A 17,279-nucleotide genomic window follows, 5' to 3' on the forward strand; every position below is an offset into this window, starting at 1 on the left:
GGAAATGATGGTCGAGCAGGAAATGGCAGTAGTGTTGGATTAGTGAAAATTACTGCTGGGTGTTTTATATGCATACAGCGTAGGAGATCAGTTCTTTTTTTTTTTTTTTAATGTTTATTGATTTATTTTGAAAGAGAGAGCAAGCAGGGGAGGGGAAGAGAGAGAGAGAATCCCAAGCAGACTCCGTGCTGTCAGCACAGAGCCTGACGTGGATCTCGATCTCACAGACCTTGAGATCATGACCTGAGCCGAGATCAACAGTTGGTCACTCAAACCTCCTGAGCCACCCAGGTGCCCCTCAGGAGATTAGTTCCAAAATCACAGTGTAGAATTATGGGATTGTGCCTGACCTAGAGAAGACCTTACATTTACTTTGTCTTTGTTTTAGAAACGAGTAATCTATAGGCTTCAATAATAGCTGATTTTTTGAACCATATACACTTGGCTGTGTTTCTGCATCAAAAATGGTTATATATCAGCAGTTCCATACGGATTAGCCTAGTACTTTGTGGACTCTGATATTTAAACGTCTTTTAAAACTAGTTTTACTGTAATTTGGCCCAAAGCCCCAAAGTTGAACAGTCTCTGCATTTTATTTCTGTGTGTGTTCAGTACGTTGGTGAGAGTGAGCGTGCAGTACGACAGGTGTTCCAGCGAGCCAAGAACTCCGCGCCCTGTGTCATATTCTTCGACGAGGTGGACGCCCTGTGCCCTCGAAGGTCAGACCGAGAGGTAGGCGTATGCACCGTAAGCCTTTTGTAAGTTCTTATGAAGTCATTTCCTGAGAACACTGAGGTTCTTTAAGTGAAGAAACCTGGTAATTTGGAGTGAGGGCCTAGGCGTAACAGTTGTGTTGTTATCAGCCCTCGTATCCGTTTGTCTGTGTCATTTTGGTGGCACACTTGTGACTCACAGGGGTGAGCAGCTGGGGGTTGCAGTGATGGTGGCTGTGAATAGCCCACCTCGTAATCTTGATCCTCATCACGTGAATGGGCTCTCGAGGCCCAAGAAAATGTGCCTCGCGGTTCCACGCACCCAGAATGGGGTCAGGTGGTGCGCTTTCTGACTCTGTACCGTTCGTGCCTGGGGAGGACGGGAAATGGGCCTGCACTGCATTCCACCTGCACGAGTCTGCAGTGTCGCTGGTCACAGGAATGTCAGCACAGCCGGGGCCTGGAAGCAGTCGTTATCAGAAGGACCTTGTCCCAGAGTCCACTGGTAAAGAGCACGTGGCCTTCTGGAAACCAGTATGAAGACTGTCTAGTGGGTACATTTGTGACACGATGACTAAGGAAGTGATTATGTTTCTCTTGTGATTCATGTTCGGATAGTTATCTTGTGTGTGCCCTTAGGCTGTAAAACATTTATTAAATTCATTTCACTTAGAATCTCCAGAAACATTCCAAAGTCTCAAGAACAAAACTTGACTAATGTGAGTGTGATTCATGTCGCAGTGATTCTGTTTCCTCATCCAGTAGTCATCAGTAGCATCCCAGAAAATCCTTCTGGTTTTATCTCTGGGGTGAGGTCAGTGGCCACGCAGAGGTCCTTCTCAGGTCACCCTGCCGGCTGGCAGATCCTGGAATCTGGTGGGGGATCCAGAGCAAAGCACTGCCCTTTCTGTCCGGCTGGTCAAGGCATGTTGTGCTCTGGAGTTGACTCCTATTTATCTCCTTGTCTTTGGTTCTGAATAAACCCTTCATTTGTCAACAGCCCCTATGTTGGTTTGCAGCCGCCTGTTAACAGCTGGTGATTTCGACTTTGGAGAGGTGCAGTGAGTGGGTTGCGGCTGGTCGGCCATTGCCACAGAGAAGTCTGTGGCTGCACGAACCGTGCTCTGACGTCTGGGTTCTCGCTCATTCTTGGATGTTTACTAACACGTGTTTCCATTTTCCAGTACCTGTGTTCTTCTCTTTGGACGTTTTCACCTGAAGGGGATTCTGAAGGAGAGAAATAGGGAGAAAAATGGGAATACATATTTCTTTTTTTAGCGCGTGAGTTATGCATGGACACACGCTTGTGACAAAACTCAAATTAAGTTCTACACATGTTAGTAGATCAAGAGTCCTTCTTCCTATTTCCCTCTATTACTCTCCTTGGAGGTTATCGCTCAGTTTTGTATGTAGCATTTGTTATTCTACAACTTTCTCCATAAACTTAAAAACGTGTATGGTCATGCATGTGGTCATGCATCTTGATGATTTTCCCATGTGCTTAATGACTTAATTTTTAAACGATTGCATAAATATTCTACAGTCTGGAAACAGAAGGATTTCTTTAATAATTCTCTGTTTTAGACATTCACATTGTTTCTAATTGTTTTTCTTACAAACAGAACTGCAATAACACTCTAATCACATGCTTTTGTGCACATGTATGTGGACCTATACATACTGTGTTTTGGAGCTGACATTAAATCATCCTTCACAAAAAAATACCGGATACGTATGCCTGCCAACAGTATTGTCAGCGATGGCTAATACCCATCTTTTAATCTTTCGTCAGTTTTATTGTCAAACGTGACATTAAATCTTAGTATTCACGTCCCTGATTATCAGTGAGGTTGATTGTCTTCAGTGAATTTGTATTTCATCTTCTAGAAATTGCCTGATCAGATACTTTGATCCTTTTGTTATTAAAACTTCTTTTTTATTTATAGGAGATTTTACGTGTGCTAGAAATTAATCCATTGTCTGATTGTGTGTGTTGGCACTTCTTTCCCAGTCTTCTCACTTACCTTTAATTTTTTTTATTACGTACAATGTTGTAATTTTGTTATAGTAAAACCTGCCTTTCACATTCCTGTGCTGATTCTGAGGGTTTTGTCTGGTTTAGGTAGGACCGTGTTTGGTTGGTGTCTGGGGCTACTTTACTGTTCTGAGTCAGGATTGTCACTATGTGCATCTCCTGACATGTTAGCTTTGTGTCCTCAAGGAGTGGTGACATGCACCGTTTCTTTTCTGGAGAAATTGTTACCACCTCTGTGTTGAAGAAACGCAGTAATCCCACCGCCCCCCCCCCCCCCCCCCCCCCCCCCCCCCGCCACACACACACAGCACTACTTTTCTCATTTCTTCCATTGGGCATTTAAAACCTTTCCGGGTCAGAGTGAGTTCCCCTGTGTCCACCACCGCCCTGGACCTTTCCCTTGGGTATTGCCGTAGATCTGCTTGTGTGCCTCTGGGAAGAAGCCTCGTGTCCCAGTCCAAAGATCTGGAATATCTCACATCCCAGGGGCTCTCGTGAGGCTGAGTCTACATTTGCCCAGTAGGAAATCTGTTGCGACTCTGGATGTAGAGTTCTTTCTTGTCCAGCAAGAGACTGGGACACAGGATTGAAAATGCGAGAGAGGCTAATGTCCTGGAGGAGACGAGAGCCCCGAGTAAGGGTCCTTGCTCCGTTTTTGTTTGGATCAGAAGGCTTACAAGCGTGATGGACTGGACGTGCACAAAGAGACAGTGGAGTCTTGAACATGAACTCATGGGCATGGGGGAAAGGGGGTTTTGGAGATATGCTTTGTTAGGGTTTGTGTCAATACAAAACAAAATCCTGGCTGTGTGGAAGGTTGTTTACAGCAGACAGGAGGCCCCACCTCTGTTTACCTAAACTGGCCTAGGGGACTAAAAGGAGAAAGGAGCATGCTACCTCAGGGTCAGCAAGGCACCTTTGTTTTGCTAATTAGCTCCCCTCTGGGCAACTTCACCCTGCTGTGGTCTTAAGTCCTGTTTACCTATTTTGGTTCTTCCTTCCTGTGAAAGCAGCTTTCTGCTATTGTACTAAGTTGGGGGGCATTTCCGCCCTGAATACCTAATCTTGTTTATTTCATCTTGGATGTTTTTATCTTGAGATTTCCTATTCCTATACCTTTGTCCTATACTGGGGGCCTTTGCCCTGTTTACCTAATCTCGTTTACCCAAACTTGGGTGTGTTCACCCTGTGACTTTCTAATTCTTTATGCCTTATTAAGGCATGGTGCAAGCTCAGGGAATTCCTAAACTTATTCCCCACAGCCATTAGATCTTTTCTTTTCTTTGTTTTTTTTAAGTTTATTTATTTTGAGAGAGAACGCATGTGTGCTCGAGGGGGAGGGTGGAGAGGGAGGGAGAGAGAATCCCAAGCAACCTCCACGCTCTCAGCCCAGAGCCCAATGTAGGGCTCCATGACTTGAGCCGAAACCAACAGACGCTCAACTGACTGAGCCCCCCAGGTGCCCCGTAGCCATTGTATCTTTGAATACCTTGGAGGCACGAGATTTAGATCAGCCAGGCCTGCCCTTGTCTGGCTGTGAGGCCTGGACACGTGGCCTCTCCGAGCCTCAGCTTCCTCGTGGAACAGTGGATAACACGATTCCGGGGACCTCCTGCCCCTGCGTTGCACAGTGCCGGGATGTAGCGACCACTCAGAAAATAATCGCCGTTACCTCTTGACGGAAGCTTTCTTGAAGTTAGCTAGCACGTTACTTTGTATGGAAAAGAATGACGATGCGGTTTTCTTTTTATTGGAAACTGATGGAGGTGTGTTCATTCCCTTTCAGACGGGGGCGAGCGTGCGCGTGGTGAACCAGCTGCTCACCGAGATGGACGGGCTGGAAGCGCGGCAGCAGGTTTTTATCATGGCGGCCACCAACCGGCCAGGTAGGGGGTGCTCCCCATGATTGTCAGCGCTCCACGACACCGGGATTTACATTCATGCCACTAGAGGAGGGTTAAGTTTAGGAAATCCCTTGTTGGCTCGTAAGTTGAAATAAAACCTTAGGAAGCTTTTATGCGAGTGATAGTAAAAAAGACTTTTATTGCTTAGATTTGGGGGATTTTTCTGTGTTGGTCCTCGGAAGGTTGTCTCGTTGGCAGAAAACCCAGTGTCCGCTTTTGACCACACAGATGTTATCAGAATTTGTGTCCTGCGGTTTCTCCCAAGCGTATAGGAAACAAGGACCAGGCTCTTCACTGCATGTGAGGGTTGAAGATAGAGTCACAAGGTTTTATACCGGGACCACGTCACCATCCCTGCAGTAACTGTTAGTTAAAGTTGTTACGAGCTTCAGCGGAGCCGAGGGGCTTAGAAAAGGCTCATAACGTCAGCACCCGGCTCTTACTGAGGGTCCCAGAGTCTCTTCCTGTGCTAACTACCCTGCCGTCCTCGTGAGCCGCTGTGTCGTAGCCACCCCGCGTGGACACTGGTGTTAACTGTCTGCCACCGTCAAGCTCACAGAATTTGTCTTTCGGGTCTTGTAAGTTACTTTGAAAGGTAAAACCTCCGTGAAATATACACGATTTCATTTTTAAATGGAAAACGGAAATATATGAAGGTTTGTACTTTGACGGCAGTAAAGTACCGTCTCTGGAATCCGGCGGACCTGGGTTTGAGTCCTGGCTACAACTCTTGTTCTCTTACCGGTTCTGTTTCCACCCCCACCCGTGTGACACCGGCCGAGCACCTATGTCACCCGTGTGACACTGATCACATGGAGCTGGTGTCAGAGCCTGTGAGGCTGCCACCAGGACCCTCACGCTGCTGACCGGCCAGCTACAGGTGAACCCTCAGGTTCAGTAATTCGCCACAACAGTTAAAGGAATGCAGGAAAGCACCATACAGTTGACCCTTAAACAACACAGGTTTGAATTACGTGGGTCCACTTACACGTGGCTTTTTCTCGTGAACACGGTGCAGTCCTATAAACGTATTTTCCTTATGGCCTCCGTAATGTTTTTGTTCTCTGCTGTACTTTATGGTAAGAATACAGCATATAACACAGAGAACGTGCATACCGTGTGTTAATTTTTACGTTACCGGTAAGGCTTCCAGTCAACAGTAGCCACTAGTAGTGTTTTGGGGAATCAGAAGTTACACAAGACTTTTGAGGGCGCGGGGCTGGGGAAAGGAGGTAGTCGGTGCCCCTAACGCCCACGCTGTTCAAGGCTCACTGTACTTGAGTTGTTGTTTGTTGTGAAGGATGCACACAGGCCAGGTGTGGGGGGCAGTGCAGACGTTGGGGGCCCTCTCCCCTTGGAGCCAGGGCACACGCCAGCCTGGGAGACCGGTGTGCTCGTCAGCAGCTCGCTCCCAAGGTCTGCTGCCCAGAGCTTCCCTTGGGGTTTTATGCCTTAGTCACTGTTGGTCGATGGCCGCGCGATTGAACCCGTCTCCCCAGAGATGTGGCTCCCACTTCTACCCTCTAACCACGGGCTTGGTCTTTCTGACAACTGGCCCATCCTGAAGTTACTATCTTGGGCCGACCTTGAGTTGGTCATTAGCGTAGCAAAGACTCCCGTCCCTGGGGAATGGCAAGGCTATTTGAAGCTTTCTGACAGGAACCGGGGACAAAGAGCAGAAGGCTTCTTGGTTACACCACCTCCGCTCTGGGCACACATTACTTCCAGGATAATGACGCCAGTTGGCAGGATGGTCGTAAAGGGCAGTGTGTCTCCCACGGCGTGTGGCAAGGAGCTGTTCAGTAACTACTGCCTCTGCCAAGAGCACGTTTGGTGACAGCCAGGGCGGCAGTCCCGAGGTCCTACACTCACAGCTGTCCCCGGGGGAATCTGGAAAACCTCACAGATCTCTGTGCAGAATCACACCCTGCGTTTTCTGGTAGACGCAGAGTTTTTCTGAGAGATTTCGAGAAGACACCGTAGTCTGCGATAAGCCTTCCTGTCTTCACCTGGCGCTCGCCGTTTTCGTGTTTGGTGATCGTAAACACATATCTTTAGCTTAGTCTCTGTGGACTAGAACGTAACAGGTCCCCCCGTGTCCCTGGGTTTTACGTGAATCCTCGCCTCAAACAGTGCAGGTGCGTGTCCTTTCCCGGTCTCTGTTCACCTCTGAATTCTCTGAATTCTCGACAGCTCTCCGGATTCTTAGCTGCGAAAGTCTGGGCTGAGTACAGTAGCCTGTGCTGACTTTAGCCATGGTGAGGGAGACAGGAACACGGTGGGCACCTGTGTCTTGTCCCTTCCGGTGTCCCTGAACCTGTTTCCTCCGCTCTGCCCCTCCCCCGTCCCCTTATCCATGGAAGAGATCCCGCTGCCTTGCTGCCTGCAGAAATCCAAGAGCGGCCCTGTGGGTCACCCGTGTCACCCGTGGGTGTGCCTGTGGCGGTTCTCTTCCCTAGTGCGCTGTCCTGCAACATTCTGTTTGTTTGTGACTTGTTTTCTCCCCGCTGCCAGAAATCTCTTCCCACCTGATGGCTTTGGCCACATGACAAACTACCACCATACTCAGTGGCTTCAAATCACCATTTTTGCTTTGACCCACAATTTTGTGGGTCGGGGACTCCGGAAGGGCTTGTCCAGAGGTTCCTCTCCGATCCCAGTGCCATCAGCTGGAGTGGCAGGGCCAGAGGACCATCTCCGCGGTGACGCTCCGGCATCTCTGCCCCCTCCTCACGGAGCGTCCCCTCTCCAGGCCTCTGCTGGTGGCGTGGGCTCCTGCTGGCAGGATCCTACATCCTCGTTCTCATGTGACCGCAGGGTTCCAGGAGACGAGGGTGGAGGCTGCCATTCCTGCTAGAGGCAGCACCTGGGGGACAGCAGTGGGGAGGCTGAGGTTCCGGAGCAGGGACGCAGGGCGTGAACACCTGTGGTCGCTCTGACTCTTTGCACACAGGTTCCTTTCCTGACGCGCTCTGTGATCGCACAAGGTGTAGCTCCTCCTTTCCGTTTGGTGTCGAAGACCCACCAGGTCAGCTTAAGGCTCTTTAATTTCTCAGCACAGCTTCTCTTCTGTTCATCAAATATTTATGGAGTTTTTACCGTGTGCCTGGTCCTGCTTGGCTTTGGGAATTCAAAGGCTAAGAGTTTGGAAAAATGCTTTGTGTGTACTGTGATTTGGGGCTGGGGAACTTGGGTACATAAGAGACAGATTGGCTAAGAGGGTAGAGAATGACTTGGCGGGGGCGGGGGGTGCAGGCTGACTTAGGGATGGTGGTCCAGGAAGGCTGTTGCAGAGGTGCTATGTGAGCACATGTACCCAGGGCGTAAGGGGCGAGAGCACCTGGCTGGTGGGGCCCAGACACACCAGCTGCTGCCGCTGGCAACGCACAAAATCGAAGGCAGAGGAAGGAGTCCTGCTGACAGAGGAAAGGAATTTATTTCCGCGAGGCCAACACCAGGGATGAGGAGGGAGCACGGGGCAGGCTGACACCCCCAAGCCGCCCGCCCGGGTAGGATGTGTGTGACGTTCCTCAGGCCCTCCTGGCTGCCCAAGGACTGGGGACAGGATAGAAGACACACGGTTGACTGATAGAGTCTCCATCAGTTTATAAATATCTTGGTAATATTACAAGGAAAAGGCAATTTTATCAATAGCCTAATCTCCAGGAACTCCCTACTGTCTTAGTGATAATACTCTGCTGGAGGGAAAAACAATCTTAGCTTGACAAGAGCTAGGTCTCCAGTATCCTCGAGTCTTCCTTAGCATATGGAAGTCCTACTGGAAACTTCCCCTGGGCTGCCCCCAACTCCACAGTAGAGAAGCTGTCACCTGCACTACCCCAGTGCAGCTCTTCCTCCCCATGGGTCCTGTCCCCATGCTTTACTAAAATCACCCTTTTGGTACCAAAGACGTCTTCAAGAATTCTTACTTGGCCATCAGCTCGGAACCCCCACCACCACTCCAAAACCCCATCAGGGAGATGGGAGGCTAGCATCCCAAAAGACCGTCTCCAAAGTGCTGAACAAAGGTCCAGGTTCAGAAAGGAAAGTGTGGGACAAAGTTGGTGGGCACTGAAAGGTTGGTCATCGTCTTGGGGTCAGTTGTGGGTGGGGTCTTGCTGGTGCAGGACAGTCCCTGTTGCTTCAAGGGGTAGTTTCGGTTCCCTCTGGGGATGCTTTGCCTGCTGGGTGTTTCCCTGAATTCAGAAATTTGGAAACAAGAACTTACTCAGAAAGTACAGACTGAGGGGCGATGGGTGGCTCAGTCAGTTGAGGGTCCGACTCTTGATTTTGGCTCGGGTCATGATCCTGGAGTCATGGGATCGAGGAGCCCGCTTGGGATTCTCTCTCTCTTTGCCCCTCCTCTGCTTACGTGCACGTGCTTTTCCCCTCTCTCTCTCTCTGTGTCTCTCCCCCTCTCTCCCTCCCTCCCTCTCTCTCTCTCTCTCTCTGCCTTCGTGTGGGTCACTTGAACATTTCTTGGAATTTCATTTTGATTTACCTGTTATTTTTGAGTGTATCTCTTTGTAGAGTGGTTTTTGTGGATGAGGCGGTTGTAGAACTGCATACACGTAGCTTCTCACTGTTTACTGATGTCAGCATTTCTTTTGCCAGTTCCAGCAAGGAGCACATGCACTGCCTACCTTGGAGTTCCTGCACCAGCCCCATTCGGGACTGTCCTCCGTGTCCCTTCTCCACTGTCTCAGAACCTCCTCAGACAGCGTTCTTATTTTTGCCTCAGCTGTGGAATGAAATTTTTTTGAAGTTTATTTATTTATTTTGAGAGAGACAGAGACAGTGTGAGTGGGGGGAGGGGCAGAGAGAGAGCGGGAGAGAGAGAATCCCAAGCAGGCTCCGAGCTGTTAATGCAGAGCCCGATGTAGGGCTGGAGTTGATGACCCGTGAGGTCATGATCTGAGCCGAAACCAAAGTCAAGACACTTAACTGACTGAGCCCCCCAGGCGCCCCCTGTCAAATAAAATTTTAAAACTTAGGTAGAAAAGGAGGCTTTGTTGTATTTCCAAATTTTTGCTCTTCCCATCGATTTTTCTTTTCTTTTTTTTTTTTTTTAATTTTTTTTTTTTTTTCAACGTTTATTTATTTTTGGGACAGAGAGAGACAGAGCATGAACGGGGGAGGGGCAGAGAGAGAGGGAGACACAGAATCGGAAACAGGCTCCAGGCTCTGAGCCATCAGCCCAGAGCCTGACGCGGGGCTCGAACTCACAGACCGCGAGATCGTGACCTGGCTGAAGTCGGACGCTTAACCGACTGCGCCACCCAGGCGCCCCTCGATTTTTCTTTTCTTATGTTCTTAGTTTTTTTCTGACATTCCTTTTTGTTTCAGAAACTCCCTTTAGTTGTTCTTTTAGGTGTGTTTAGCTTGTGGCGAATTTTCTTGGTTTTCATTTATCCAAGAATGCCTTGATTTCCGGTTCTTTCTTTCTTGAAGCTTATATGGAGTTCTGGGTTGACAGAACTCTTTTCTTTCAATACCTGTAAATTGGGCCATTTCATGCCAGCCCTCGTGGTTTCTTCCTTCCTTCCTTCCTTCCTTCCTTCCTTCCTTCCTTCCTTCCTTCCTTCTTTCTTTCTTTCTCTCTCTCTTTCTTTCTTATTTTTTTTTTTAATGTTTATTTTTGAGAGAGAGTGGGAGACACAGAATCCAAAGCAGGCTCCAGGCTCCGAGCTGTCAGCACAGAGCCCGACGCAGAGCTCGAACTGACAAACCGTGAGACCAAGACTTAAGCCAAAGTCAGACGCTTAACTGATTGAGCCACCCAGGCACCCCCAGCCCTCATGGTTTCTGGACACAAACCTGCTTTTGTGTGAATGTCCTAACAGTACAGGTAGGGCGTCACTTCCCTCTGCTTGGAAGACTTTTTTTCTCTTTTTTTAAGGTTATTCATTTAGAGAGGGAAAGCATGAGCGGGCAAGGGGCGGAGAGAATCCCAAGCAGGCTTCATGCTGTCAGCACAGAACCTGATGAGGGGCTCGATCACACAGATGGTGAGATCATGACCTGAGCCAAAATGAAGAGTTGGATGGTTAAGCCAGCTGAGCACCCCCCAGATGCCCCTGTCCTATTTTCCATTTCTGTCATCACTTTTTCCCCTAACTTGTGAGGTGCTGCTTTCTACAAAACAAGGGAAAGAATTGTTCTGTCCCCATCCCCCCCCCACCTCGCTGCTCTCAAGACCTGTGATGTCCCTTGTGTGATGTGTGGCACACCAGAATCCACCCCCTGTCCCGGAAATAATCCGCTTCCCTGTGCTCAGCCCCAGGAGATGAAGGTCCCTGGACAAAGTCCACTAAGACCACCGATGCCCTGATTGTCGTCTCCTGCGCACATGCGCACGTTCCTTCTTCTGGTACCGGCTCCTGTAAAGGACGTTCTCAGAGAGGAACTGTCTGTTCCCACTGAATCCTCTGTGCCGCTGGTTAAAAACACTCCTGCAGACAGGTATACCCAGATAGCCACACCAACCGGGTAGGGTCTCTACTGCTCAGCGGGGGTCTGTTTCCTACAGTGGCAACAAGGTATCCAGAAAGAGTTTCTGCTCTCTGTGTAGCTCTGTTGAAAAATTAAATCTGTAAATTATGACACACAGAAGTGTAAACTTCTGGACAAGGATTAGGTCTGCGGTTTTATGTTTGAGAGAAAGTTCCTAGTTCAGAGTCTCTATCCATTGTAATAAGCCCTTAGTAGTTTTTTGTCCAGGCGACTCGATGGGTGGCAACAAAGAAGAGATTTATTCCATTACACACAGTAAGATATTCAGCCACTTAAAGTTCCAAGTAAAATCTTCCCTTTTGTGTCCAGTCTGAATGGCCTTGGATCGTTGTTAAATTCTCCTTGAGTTGGTGCCGTGTTCCAACCTGTGTATCTCGCCCTTTGGCACAATGCTTCCCTTGTAAAAGTAACCTAGGCCCTGGCATCATTTCTGCTGATTCTCAGGAACCGTAAATAATAAAACTCAGTATTTGTTTTGTGAATTGTAAGAAGAGACCTGCTCCTGTTCCACGAAGGTCGTCTGATCTTGCGGTAATTTTCATAGACATAGTATTGATGGTCTTGTTAGCCCAGTTTCTAAGTCTCTAAGAAAATGGCTTTATTGAGATCTATAATATGCCATAAATTTTACCCATTTTAAGTACACGATTCAGTGGTTTTGAGGATATTAACAGACTTGTATAGCCATCCCAACAGCCTGATTTGAGAACATTTCTGTCACCCTCAAGAGGATCTGTGCGTGTTAGCTGCCCCTCCCCATCCGTCCCCACCTGCAGCACTGTCTCCCTAGGCCTCCGCTTCTGTGTGTAAGTGGAGTCACACATGTGGGCTGTGGGTGTGCCCTCTCCCGCTCGGCATCCTGTGTTCAAGGCGCATCTGTGTGGCAGTGTCAGTACTCCGTTCCTCGTACTGCCGGATGACGTTCTGTCGTGTGGACGTACAACGTTTCACCCATTCTCCAGCTGATGGACATTTGGGTCGTGTCCACTTTAGGGCTGTTGTGAACCTCCGCATACAAGGTTTCGTGTGGCCGTATATCATAATTTCTCAGGAGGTAGATACCTAGGAGTGGGGTCTGTGGGCCACATGGTGACTCTGTGTTTAACACTTCAGGAAGCAGCCAGACTTTTCCAGAGAGGCCCAGCGTTTTCTGTTCCTGCCGATAATTGTAACAAAGCCAAGTGTGGGAGTTCGGATTTCTCCACACCCTCAACACTTGTTACAATCTTTCTAGTTGATTACAGCCATTCCAGTGGGTGTGAGGTAGTATCTTACTATAGTGTCTTCTTTCGAGAAATACCTGTTTGAATCCTTCACCCATTTTTTTTAGTTGGGTCATGCCTTGTCATTGAGCAGTAAGAATGATTAATTCTAGGGGTGCCAGAGTGGCCCAGTTGGTTAAGGGGCCGACTCCGGCTCAGGTCATGATCTCACGGTTTGTGAGTTCCAGCCCCGAGTTGGGCTCTGTGCTGACAGCTCAGAGCCTGGAGCCTGCTTCCGATTCTGTGTGTGTGTCTCTCTCTCTCTGCCCCTTCCCCACTCGTGCTCGGTCTTTCTCTCCCTCAACAATAAACAAATATTAAAAAAAAAAATTCTTTTTAAAGAATGACTAATTCCAGATACAAATCCACAGCCAGGTGTATGATTTGCATGTATTTTCTCCCAGCCTATGGCTGTCTTTTCACTTTCTCGCTGGTATAATGTGAAGAACAAAAGTTTTAAATTTTGGTAAAGTCCAATTTATAGATTTTCAGTCACATGCAATTTGTGTCCTGTCTCAAAAACTCATTGCCTGATTCAGGGTCACAAAGATTAACCCCCGTGTGTGGTGACGGTTTTACGCGTCCAGTGCTCACACTTCGATCTTAGGTTCATGTTGAGTTAATGTTTGTGTGCTCTGAGGAAGGGGTCCCGATTCACCCTTTTGCACGTGGACGTCCACTTGCCTTGGCACCATTTGTGGCATCCTCTCCCCATTGAATTATCGGGGCACCTCTTGAAAATCGGGGGTCCGTTTGCAGCAAGGTGGAGTTTTTCCTGAAGTTGGAAGTCACCACCTTTAGCTCTTAAACGTCAGCTTTTTTTGGTACTCGGTGGGAGAGCAGTGCTTCCTCGCCAGCGGGTGGAAGGGAGGGCTCTTCACGCATCCTCCTTGTTTGCGAGTGAGCAGATTTTGTCTTTACAGCGGTGGGATTTGGGCTGACTTCTTCACTGCGGATGTGAGAATTATCTTGACTCTGAAGACCATCTGTGCCACATCGAGGTGGGGAGCCACTTAGGAAGCTGTAGCAGTGCTCCCAGGGCACGAAGTTAGTGTCCTCAGCAGCTGACGGCTGGGGTGTGGAAGTGTCATCAGTTGACAGGACCTGTTAATGGGTTGGCCGTGGACGTGAGTGAGTGGAGCCCGGCCACGCCTCCAGGTCTCGGCCGGAAAGACTGGAAGGATGAGCTGGCCTCGACCAAGGCAGGAGAGAGCATGGTTGCCCCGTCCGGGGAGGACATGGGAGAAGATGGGCGCGTGTGTGAAGTGTGTCACGTCCAAGATGGCTCTCTGTCACAGGGAGGTGCCGGTGCACACCTGCTTCTCACTTTCTACAACGCCCGTTCCTTGCGCTCCTTCCCTTTAGAGGACGATAGGAGTCCTTTTCCCTTTATCGTCCTCTAAAGTGTAAGAAGCTGCTTGGTACCTACGAGCTCTAGACACACAGCACTGGATTTTCTTTGGGAGATGGTGTAATGCATCGAATTTTGGAAAAGTTTTTGATAGAGCAGTAGTTTGCCATCCCATAGTAAGATCTGTATAAAGTGCTTGGTGGGGGTCCTGGCTGGCTCAGTCTGAGGGCCTGCGACTCGATCTCGAGGTCATGAGTTCAAGCCCCATATTGGGTATAGAGATTACTTAAAAAATAATAAAAATCTTTAAAAAAAAATGAAGTGCTCAGGGTGCTTTTCACTCGAAATGAAATAAGTAATTCCTTAAAATAAACTAATAAATAAATTTGTAATAAACTAAATATGGTGCTTGTCAGTTAGAGATATTAAATGATTATAAAATTCCTAAACTAAGTGCCTTCTAATTATGATTGGGATTGTTTACATCAGGCTTCATTTGTGAGCATGCAGCTCTGACTTTTAATATATACTTGTATATTCCAAGTTAAAAGATGTTTCCACCATTTGGTATTGGCATAGACACAGACTTACAGATCATTGAAACATGATAGGACCTACCTATAAAATACCTATAAAAATATTCCCCCACGTATCTGGATGATTCGTTTTTTGGAGGTTGTTGTTGTTGTTGTTGTTGTTTCCTGCTGCAAAAAGCTTTCCTGTTTCCATTTGGTCTGTGGCTTGGGAGCAGGCTCCAGGGTGTTGCAAAGCTGCCTGGTGGCCACAGAGAGAGGCTCGGGCACCAGCCCTGGCATCCGGGGGCTGCCGGAGGGGCCCCTCATGGGCTGCTGGGCTCCAGAGACCTCGAGTCATGCTGGGGGGTGAGCCTTTCCAAGAGATGCCGGCCTCGCCCAGCCGGGGGAGGGGGGGCAGCCAGCCTGCGGAGGTGAGTCGGGGGGTCGCCCATCTTCCTGATGAGTTTCACCTCCCTCTAGGAAGTGCTTCTCCTGGAAGTCACGGCGCTGGGGTTCTGCGCGGGCCAGACCCAGGGCGTGTAGATCCAAACGGGCCTGGTCCAGACCAGGGCGGCTTCCATGGCATCCAGGCTTTCACCCCCACATCCCGGCACCTCTTCTGCACGTCTCGGAAGAGGGCGCGGCTGCTGTGCTGGTTTTGCACCTTCAAGAGAGGCTCAGCACCCTCCCGCTTCTCCTTAGCCAACTCGTGGGAGAAGCGGTCCACACCCTCCAGAGCCACATCCTCCCGGTGGAAATAGGAGCCCAGAGAGAGGGAGGGGTAGGCAGCCCGCGGGTGCGCGTGGACCAGGACGTTGACGGCGGCCTCCACCTCGGTGGGATAATTCTGACGAACCTGGGAGCTCCTGGTTGATCGGTAACGAGGAGCTGAGTTCAGAATAGGGTGTTCGGTCCCGGAGGCAGAGGGTCTGGATAATTGGGTTTTTATAGAACACGAAGGCCATGCAGTAGAGAAAGAATAGCGTTTTAAACAAATAGTGCTGGGACAGTGAGATGTGTGGGAAAAATAACCTTTAACCTGTTAGAAGCCACATGAAAAATTAACCCAAAACGAATCAAAGACCAATGAAAAGTCACATCTGTAAAACTCCTGGAAGGAGGCAGAGGAGAAGTGTTTCCTACCTTGGACTAAGCAAAGATCTTTTAGGTACGACATCAGAAGCACAATGTTTTAGAGCAAAAGGATAAATTGAACTGCTCTTCACAAGGACAAGCCGCGCAGACGTGGAGGCAACATTTACAGAATGTGTCTCTGATGAAGGATCTATATCTGCAGCGTGCGATGGATTCTCAAAACTTAGCAAAAGAAAAACATGAAAAATTGGCTAAGGACTGCACAGACATTCACTGCAGTAGGAATCCCGGTGGCAGATAAATATGGGAATGTGCTCGGCATCTGGTCGTCAGGGAGATGCAGGTGAAGGCCGCCGTGAGAGACTACTACCAACCCTACATTAACCAGGGCACCGGGGCGGGGGGTGGGGGGGTGCTCGGTGTGTTGAGCATCTGACTCTTCATTTTGGCTCAAGTCATGATCTCACGGTCATGGGACTGAGCCCCACATCAGGCTCTGTGCTGGGCAGGAGCCTGCTTGGGAATATCTTCCTCTGTCCCTGCCCCACTCGTGCTCGCTCTCTGAAATAAAAAAAAGAACTAAAATTAGAAAGATTGTACAAGCAATTGTAGGGGATGTAACATGGCACAGCTAGTTTGGAAAACGCTCTGTCGGATTCTTTAAGACCAGCACATCCTACAGTGTGATGTTGCCACACACGGAGGGACTCACCAGAGAGAACGAGAAACTCACGCAAACACATGTCCACGTGTGCTTCTGGTGGGCCAGAACTGGAAACCACATGTTCATCAAAAGAAGAATGAATACTTCTTTCTGTCCTGAAATCGAGGCGTATCCATACAGTGGAATACTGCCCGGCAATACAGACAGGATAAGTACTGACACACACAGGAACTTAGGTGAATGTGGATAATTGTGTTGAGTAGAAGAAAGCAGAGCACATAGAACGTGCTTGCACTTTGATGGGGTCAGGGAAGGGCAGGAGAGAAAGGTCACAGTGGGGTCCTCTGTAAGTTTTTAAACTGCAAAGGTCTTCTGACACCTGAATGTGTGGGGCCCTTTGCCCTGTAGAGTAAGATGGCGCCCAGGCGCGTGGGGCAGTGCTCCGTCACGATGCCGCGAGTGTTGTGCAGTAATCTTTCTTTCCCCATTTCCGAGTAGTTTATCCTCGCATCTTGAAAGTCCAGTAGCTTGTTGAACATTGAAAAATCACTGAATTAAGTATTTAGCTTCCCAAGGTAACTGAAGAACAAAACTAAACAAAATCAGGATTTCAGCTCTAAAGAACTCTGCTTCTTTATGGAAGAATAAATTAATGGTTAAGTCTCAATACGTGCATTAGAAAACACGAGTCCCATCATTTCTAGGTGTGTCCGTACACGAACAAAGGTCTTCTTATTGTGAGCTTTGGGAAGCTTCTCTGGAATGATTGAGGGACCATTAGAAGCAATTAGGCTTAAGAAATGGGCTCTTTGTTCCTAATGAACTTCAGTGTCAGGCAGTTTGGGGCTTGCTCTTTGCTACTGGTACCAAGAATATGGTGGGCACAAAGGAGGGTGGAACTTTCTTCTGGGGGACTCAGGGAAGGAAGGCTTCCTGGAGGAGACCTTGTTTGAAAATTCCAGTAGTGTAAATGAGGAAGAAAGTCTTTCAGAGGAAGGAACCACTGAGAGCAAAGAGGAGGAGGCTTGAGGCTTCAGGTTGTTTCAGGAACAGCAAGAGGTCTGGTCAGTGGGGTGTGGGAGTCAAGGAGAATATGAGAGAGGGCACCAGAAAGGGCGCGGTCAGGTCTTGAGGGCCTGCCTGCCGTGGTGACAGATGTGGGCTAGTTCTGCAGGCACCACACAGGGTCCCAGAGTGGGGAAGTGGACACACGGGACCAGTGAGGAG

General features: G+C 48.8%; 1 protein-coding gene and 1 pseudogene across 8 annotated transcripts in view; one reads left to right on the forward strand and one right to left on the reverse strand.

Moving 5' to 3' along the window:
• The window catches only part of NVL (nuclear VCP like), a 91,738-nt gene that overhangs the window by 42,546 nt on the left and 31,913 nt on the right, over window positions 1–17,279 (forward strand). For all 8 annotated transcript variants that reach the window (XM_045453306.1, XM_045453310.1, XM_045453303.1 and 5 more), the window contains 2 exons: window positions 613–732; window positions 4,535–4,634. In XM_045453306.1, the coding sequence (XP_045309262.1) occupies window positions 613–732; window positions 4,535–4,634 (220 nt within the window). The remainder of the gene's footprint in view (window positions 1–612; window positions 733–4,534; window positions 4,635–17,279) is intronic.
• On the reverse strand, window positions 14,617–16,131 carry LOC123585732 (annotated as a pseudogene).

This window comes from Leopardus geoffroyi, chromosome C3 (genome assembly GCF_018350155.1).
Source record: "Leopardus geoffroyi isolate Oge1 chromosome C3, O.geoffroyi_Oge1_pat1.0, whole genome shotgun sequence".
NCBI lineage: Eukaryota > Metazoa > Chordata > Mammalia > Carnivora > Felidae > Leopardus > Leopardus geoffroyi.